Source organism: Corapipo altera, unplaced genomic scaffold (genome assembly GCF_003945725.1).
Source record: "Corapipo altera isolate COAL_440 unplaced genomic scaffold, ASM394572v1 71, whole genome shotgun sequence".
Classification (NCBI taxonomy): domain Eukaryota; kingdom Metazoa; phylum Chordata; class Aves; order Passeriformes; family Pipridae; genus Corapipo; species Corapipo altera.
Window position 1 is genome coordinate 2469284 of NW_020884916.1, and position 8039 is coordinate 2477322.

At 54.8% G+C, this 8039-nt stretch overlaps 1 protein-coding gene across 2 annotated transcripts in view; it reads left to right on the forward strand.

Annotated features, from left to right (window-relative positions):
- Window positions 1-7: 7 nt before the first annotated feature.
- Window positions 8-8039, forward strand: part of OAF (out at first homolog) — a 12570-nt gene continuing 4538 nt past the window's right edge. The window contains exons 1-3 of one of the 2 annotated variants that reach the window (XM_027655662.1): window positions 8-235; window positions 6013-6147; window positions 7019-7232. In XM_027655662.1, coding sequence (XP_027511463.1) covers window positions 8-235; window positions 6013-6147; window positions 7019-7232 — 577 coding nt within the window. The remainder of the gene's footprint in view (window positions 236-6012; window positions 6148-7018; window positions 7233-8039) is intronic. The other variant, XM_027655663.1, reaches the window with a different exon arrangement.

Here is an 8039-nt window from a genome sequence, read left to right on the forward strand (position 1 = left end):
GGGGGGGATGCGGGGCCCGCGGCGCCGGCTCCCGGCGCTGCCCGCGCTGCTGTGGCTGGCGCTGGCCCCGCTGCCCGGCCCCGCGGCGCGGGCAGAGCTGCGGGTGCGGGTGCGGCTGCCCGGCGGGCAGGTGACCGAGGAGAGCCTGCAGGCCGACAGCGGGGCCGACTGCGTCAGCCTGGAGCTGCGGGCGGCGGACGGGGCGCTCGTCACGCTCACGGCTGATTTCAGACAGGTACGGGCCCCCGGGGAGCATCCCCGCGGGACAGGGATGCGCGGAGCGCCCGCCCGCCCGTCCGGGGCTCCCTCGGTGATTCCCGGAGAGGGATGGGAGCGCTGGCCCCTGGCACCGCGCGGGTCACGGCTCTGTGAGTGCTTTTTGTGGGATGAGCGGTCCTTCCCCTCCTCCCTCCGGGCTGGGATGGACTCGGAACCTGGGGGCTCCAGGGGCCAGATCTCTTTGATCAGGCGAGGGAGGCGGTGATCCCACACTGAGAAGCAGCCAGGATGACCGTGGGGCGATGTGCTGGGGAAGGGTCCGGGCAGGCAAAGAGCTGGCAGGACACGCACGTGTAGGGGAAACTCCGTCCGTCCTCACGCACGGTTGGGGTCTTTGTTTGAGGTCTCCGCACAGCTCCGAGCCGGTGAACCAGGCTCGCTGTCCCCTCTGGTGTTACACCTGTGACCTGGGCTGCCTCCGTGCTGGCAGTAGCCGGCGGAAGGTCCCGGTGGGATGGGTGGCAGTGTCCCTGCACCCGGCTGACCCCGGCAGCGCTGCTCCTCGTTGTGAGGGGCACAGCTTTGCATGGCTCTGCATAGTTTTGCATGGCAGGCTCGGCACAGCTGGGCACGGAGCAGGGGCAGGGCAGGAGAGTCTGCACGGCGAGATCTCGGGTTCCTGACTCCGGGATGGGGGTGTCCGTGCTCTGCTGTATCTCTGGGATGGCTCTGGGGTGGCTAGTTCCTTAGGTGGGCTCCTGCTGTCTTTGGGAGCTCGTGTGTGTGTGTGGGGGGGTGGGAAGTGTTTGACTGACAGCTGTCTGTGGGACTGACAACACCCTTTCCCCCCAGCCCAGAGTGCCAGAGGTGGCCTCTCTGCAGGGAGGTGATGCTGGCTGAGCTGGAGCCCAAAATCCCACCCTTCTCAGTGGCTCCTTGGCCAGCGTGGAGCATTCCAAGCCTGGCTGGATGCACTGAACTTCCTACTGCTCAGAGAAGAGCCGTTTGCAGCCGTGTGGGTGGCAGGGCTTTGTGGGTGCCACAGCTGTGTTATCTTGTTCCAACCCCCCTTTCAGACTGTTTGCTCAGGTGGACTTTGGTTTGCAGCAGGAGGAAGCTCAGGCCCATGAGGTAGGAAGGTGTTGTGTCCCAACCTTGCTGTGAACCTTGGAGCATTTTGCCAGGGATTATTCTGGTGTCTCTCCCCCTTTCAGCTGCACTCCTTGCAGGCTCCCGGGGTCCCCTCTTCCATCTGGGGTGGGTGCAGGGGCAAGCCCACCTCTCTCTGAGATGGCAGCAGAAGCCATGGAGATTTTGGAAGCAATGGCATGCTCTAAGTACTCCAGCACATGTGCAGGGAAGCAGCCCCATGGCTCCTATTAAAAAAACAATATTAAAACATTGCAAGAAGACATGGCCCAGCAGGGAAGTTAAGGGAGGTAGGGAGGGAGGGCTCTCAAGCCTGAAGATTGCAAACTTGCACACTGCAATGTATTCCCAGGCAATGGAAATCCAACCTCATTACAGATCCTCTAGGTAGGCCCTTTGGGAGCCTGGGATGTGACCTGGGGACTGCTGGTGTCCTGAGGTGTTCATTTATTTTGGTTTTTTTCAGCATTTTTCGCTTGCTTCAGCTCTTCTGGAGAGCTCAGATCTCATCCACAAACCCAACAGGGTGTATGTTATCTCCTCTCTGGCTCTCATCCTTATTATAGTCGAGCTGCCTCTGGGTTCAGGTTCTCTGAAGGTCTCTGGCTCCAGTCTGTTAAATCCTGAGCTCCATGCATCCCCTCAGCTCCTGCTGGAAACACACAGATGGGCCCTGGAAGGCTTTGCAAGCCTCGGACTCGCAGGAGCTCATTCCTCATCTTCAGTTTTAGAGCAGTTGGGAACTGGCTCTCTCTGCCCCGTGGCTTTGCTGGAAAAACAGCTGAAAAAAGCCAGGAAGTGATAAAGGAGTGGGGAGCTGGCTGTGCAGTGAGTAATGGGGTGAGCAGGCAGCAGCCTGGCCAGGCTTCCCCCTCTGCACCCGGGCAGTTCCCCGTGCTCCTCTGCTGCTCATCTCTCCAAAATTGCACAACTTCTCCTCCCCAGTGAAGGTCATGGGGTTGGTTCTGAGTGTTCACAGAAGCAGCTGGGGTTGTTGCCCTGCTGCCCCGAGCCAGATTGCGTGGCTGTGCTGTGGCCAGGATGCTGGGGTTTTTCCACAAATGATTTTTCCACTTCCCTGGCTCAAACTGCAGGGGGTTAGTCCAAAAGGCAGGTTTTTATTTTTTTTTTCCCCTCCTCTCTGCTGGCAGTTTGTGGTTGCCAGACCAGGGGCTGGAGAAGAAAGGAGCTAAATGAGATCACTGTTCGTTGCTTTCCTCTGACACTGGTGGGACTTGAGCAGTGCCTGAGGCTTCCACAGAGTTGGGATTTTCATTTCTCTTCCAGCCCTGCCTCCCCTCCAGAGTTGTGGCCTCAGAGCACACCAGGTTTTTTGTTCTTTAGTGCAGCACATACTGGTCAGTGAGAGTCCAACCTGGGACTTGGTGTTTTCTGGGCAGTGCAACAGTGACCACATTTGCAAGAATGTGATGAAAACACTTACTTTCCTGCATAGTAGGGAAAAAAAAGTAATAAAACACTGAAGGGGGACAGCAACCCTAAATGTTGTATCTAATCTGAAGAACATGATCTTGCCTGTTGTTAAAAATGGCCTGAGAACAAAGTGGGTGGTTTTATTTTGAGGTCAGCACAAAGATGCAGAAAAGTTTCTTTTCCCTTTTGATTGCTGGAAAAGTTGGGTTGGAAAGACAAGGGAACAAGTCTGGGTTAATGGTATTTTAACACTTGCCCTGCCAGTCCATGCAGGGTCCTTGTTGACAAGGCTGATGTTCTGTGGTATTTTGGTGTGGTGCTTTCAGAATTTCCTTATGACGAGGGGCCATTGTGTTTGTTGACAAATGACCAGGTGATACAGGAAAGCATCTGTCCAAGATTGTATCTGTGTGATTGGGAAAGCAGACTGTTCTCTGGAGAGGCACCAAAAATAGAAAAGGAGGGTCATTCAGGGCAGGAGGGACAGGGTGGGCTCATTAAAACACGGTGCTGTTTGTTACTCTGACTTGTAGAATGTTATGGCTTCGAAAATGTGCTTGCTTTTTTTTTTTCCCCCCTCTCCCAGCACATCCTTGATTCACCCTGAATATGTGGCAACACACCAAAGTGACTTCATTCTAGGAAGAGAGGGGTTAAAAAGCATAATCCCCACCCACTCAGGGTAACTCAGCTGGACCCCCAGTGTGGATGCAGGAGCACATTGCTGTCCAAGCACGTGGAATTCTGGCCAGCTGTGGCTGTTCCCTGGGGCCCTGACCACAGCAAAGGCTGCTGACAGGGCACAGAATTTGGCACAGAATTGGGCTGGTGTCACCCCTGCAGCACATCCCCTCTGCCTGTCCCCCCTGCTCTGAGCAGCCTCGTGACAGCAGAGACAAAAGTGGGTCCCACAGCAGCACTGATGGCCTTGGGGGGGGGGAATTTTGGCAGGAAAGCTGAATGGGTTGCAGGGAGGAAGGCATTGAAATAATTAATTTCCCTGGGAACTGGTTTGCTCTACTCCAAGTGGAGGGATCTGGACCACACAGGATTGTGAGTCCCTACTGGATAAACCCTGAACATGGGGCTTGGATTGTTCTCACCCCCCAGATGACAGTCCCTGGAGGAGCTGGCTGAGGACAGCACGAGGAGGGGAGAAGTTTGATGGTTTCCCTGCTCCTCCTTGCAGGCCAGTCTTTGCTGGGAGTCCCTTTGGTGGCACGGGGATGTTGGGAGCTCGGAGCACTGATTTCCTTCCTTTAGGAAGGAGGAGCTGTTCCCCCCTTGCCGTGAGGGCCTGGGCTGTGTCACCTGCAGTGCCCCAGAACTGGCTGCTCCCTGTCACACCGAGTGCTTGTCACTCAGATCCAAGCAGGAGGTGAAGTGTCCCTGCCACAGGAGTGCAGGGCAGGGCCAAGGATTCCCGACGCCCCCGCGATGAGTTCACCTGGAGAGTCCCCACAAAGCTCTGCTGGGACTTGTTCCCTGCTGGGAAATTTTGCAGAAACCCAGAGGTTCAGGGTGCTCTTTGTTGCCTTGGCTAGGTACCCACCTTGGCATTGGTTCACTCTGCTCCTGCTACCGGGAAAGAGGGGAGGTGGCTGAGGGGGGAAAGGTGCTCTCTGAGGAGGAGAAACTTTGGTGGCTCTTTCCATGTGAGATATTTTTTTTAAGTGACATGCTTTGGTTCTTGCTCCACCTGAGCCATAGCCAGGGCAGGGAGAGCTGGGAAGCTGGGGAAAGCCAAGCAAAGCTTTGGGACAGGCTGGGGAAGAGAAGAGCCTGACTTCTTGCTCAGGGGTGGCCACTGCAGGGTACATGTCTCCCAGAAAACGGGCATCCATAGCAAGGATCAGTTTGGCTTTGCTTGGAGCCAGGGAAAGGTGGGATTTCTCTCTTCAGGACAACCCGTGCCATAGGAGCCAGGTCCTTGAACAAAACAGCTTTATTAAAGCTGCTCCTTGGCTCACTGGCTGTTTCAGTGCTGGCAGCACGGCCCATTCCTGCCTTTCCCAGTGCATCTCCCTTGGTGTCAGCAAATGTGCTGGGAATCCCTGACACCTGGAGTTGGGGCAGGGAGAGCTGAGAACCTCTCCTGTGTCTCAGCCTCGAGGAGGAAGGAGCTGCCTGTCTGAAGGCTAATTCTTAAATAGACGGATCAGGAGGATTAATCAGTTGCTCAGCACGTTCTCATTTTACAGAAATTGCCTCCAACCTGGGAAGTGCTGCACTGTTTTTAATCTCCTGCCTGCAGAGGTTTTCAGCCTGAGTGCAAAACATGGTTATCCCTGTTTTGCTTTTTTCCAGGCTGAATGCTGATTGTTCAAAGCGAATTCAAATTAAATCCACAGCTGAAGAACATGCCAGAGTCAGCTCCTGGTTTTAGGCCACTCATCTGTGGGCTGTGCTTGGTGTGGGAGCTCACAGCTGGAAGGTAGCTGGACTGAATGTAGATGGGACTGTGGGTTGTTCCAGTGGTGCCAGTGTCTCAGTGGGAAGTCTCCCCGTTAAATCTGTGAAAAAATAATGATTCCATAGCAATTTCACAAGCATTTTTGGTATCTCTTCCTTCCCAAGCCTCCTTCATGACTGTGACCATGTCAGAAGGTCTGTATGTAAAATACCAAAACTATTGACCCGGGCAGAAAAGGAGGTCAGCTGCAGCTGATCATAATGGGCTATTCTGGCTTTAACAATTCGATTTTCATTTCTGTTCCACGTGCTGTTGGGTTCAGAAAAATTAGTAATTTTTTTCTCCAGGATACCAGTTGTCCAGAAGGGAGTGAGGGAAGGCAACAGAGGAGATCTGGGACTGCTTACTCAGTGAGGCATGGAGATAATGGCTATGTGATACTTGTTTAACAAAACCAAACAAGGCTCCTTGGAGTGTTGCCTCCCTTCTTGGTGAAGGACAGAACCCCCAGCTGCTGTTTGAGGAAGCCGTGGATGTGGGATGTGACCTGGCAGCAATTTGTCCTTGCCACAGTGGGGTTGTGAAAACCTTTAATTCTTTCCATACAGCAGTGACTCTGCTGCAGGATTCTGGGTGGGATTGAACCTGGAACTACACCCCTGTGCTCAGGTAGCACAAGGATGAGACCTTGGACTTTGTTTTTTGGCTGGAGCCTTTCTGGAGCTGGAGCTTCTCGGTTCACCCCACTGATGGCAAAGATTTGTGACTCTCACTCTTGTTATTTATCTCTCTGTCAGGAGGTGAAGATCTTCCGTGCCTTAATCCTGGGGGAGCTGGAGAGGGGCCAGAGCCAGTTCCAGGCTCTGTGCTTTGTGACGCGGCTCCACCGCAACGAGATCATCCCCAGCGAGTCCATGGCCAAGCTGCGCCAGGTACGAGGCTCCATCCAGGCTTTCCTGGAGCTGGATACCCTTCCCAGGCAGCTGCCTGACTGTTCAGCTCTCAGGCACACCTTTCACCACCCCTCCTGCTTGAAGGACTTGGTATTAAACTAAGTTTATCAGCGGTACTGAGCCTAAGAGGGAGGCAGGGTTTAGTCCAGCCTGTATCAGGGGGGGGTGGGTGGCCACGAAAATCCCTGCCCCAGTGAAGTCAGTTCAGAGCTGGGGCCATTTGTCACGACAGAACACTGAGAAACCATCACAGGCAAATCAGAGGAGTGGTGAAACATGATGGGTTCAGCACCAACAGGTTTTTAAAGTGCCTTCCACCCAGGGGAATTTCCAGAGGAACATCCGTTCACTCATCTTTGGGACAGGCTGGGGAAGAGGAGAGCCTGACTTCTTGCTCAGGACAGGGTGGCCACTGCAGGGTACATGTCTCCCAGAAAACGGGCATCCCCAGCAAGGATCACTTTGGCTTTGCTTGGAGCCAGGGAAAGGTGGGATTTCTCTCTTTGGAACAACTCGTGCCACAGGAGCCAGGTCCTTGAACAAAACAGCTTTATTAAAGCTGCTCCTTGGCTCACTGGCTGTTTCAGTGCTGGCAGCACGGCCCATTCCTGCCTTTCCCAGTGCATCTCCCTTGGTGTCAGCAAATGTGCTGGGAATCCCTGACACCTGGAGTTGGGGCAGGGAGAGCTGAGAACCCCTCCTATGTCTCAGCCTCGAGGAGGAAGGAGCTGGCTGTCTGAAGGCTAATTCTTAAACAGATGCATCGTGTGTTGGCGTGAAATCACAGCACGCTGTGAGGAATAACCCACTGCACCCGGGATTCAAGCTTTGATTCTTTCCCCCTGTGCAGAAAAACCCCAGGACAGTGCGTCAGGCCGAGGAGGTTCGGGGGCTGGAGCACCTGAGCATGGACGTGGCCGTGAACTTCAGCAAGGGGGCCCAGCTGAGCTCCCACATCCACAACGTGTGTGCTGAGGCCAAAGAAGCCATTTACACGCGGGAAGAAGATGTCAAGTTTTGGCTGGAGAAGGGTGAGTTTCCCTCGGTTTCGTTGGAACTGCTCCTGTCAGCACGTTGGCACGGGGTTGGCATCTCTCCTGCCAGCTTCCTGGGGATCAGCAGGGATTGTTTTGGCTCCCTCCTCGCTGTCTTTAAGGCCCGTGTATCACGTTGCAGTGGCCTGCTCCTCAGCAGATCTGACTTCTTGTGCTGGTGCTCTCCTGCTGAGCCGGGTTGGGTATTTTCAAAGTAACCTTACACCTGGTCCATCACCCAGAAAAAGTATCATAGGATATGCTGAGTTGGAAGGGACTCCACAAGGATCATCGAGTCCAACTCCTGGCCCAGCACAGGCCCATCCCCTGTGCCCCAGAGGATCATCCAAACCCTCCTGGAGCTCTGGCAGCCTTGGGGCTGTGCCCACTGCCCTGGGGAGCCTGGTCAGTGCCCAACCACCCTCTGGGGGAAGAACCTTTTCCTAATATCCAACCTAACCCTCCTCCTAACAATTCCAGGCCATTCCCTGGGGTCCTGTCCCTGGTCCTCCCAGAGCAGAGCTCAGGGCCTGCCTCTCCTCTGTCCCTTTTGAGGAAGTTGGAACTGCCATGAGGTCTCCCCTCAGTCTTCCCCTCCAGGCCCTTCACCATCTTCATTTGTGTATCTTCTGACTTACTTTCCCCAAGACACTTTATTATCCCGTGGTTCCTGTTCCAGCTCATGTCCAAACAGCCCCTGGAAACACTGCCCAACCTCCTCCTCCTCGACCTGGGGACTGTGCAGAGAGCAGTGCTTGGTGGCTCTCTCCTGTGGTCTGGCCTTTCTTGAGTGATGTCCCTGCTCTCCTGAGTGATCTGGGGTGATGTCCCTGCTCT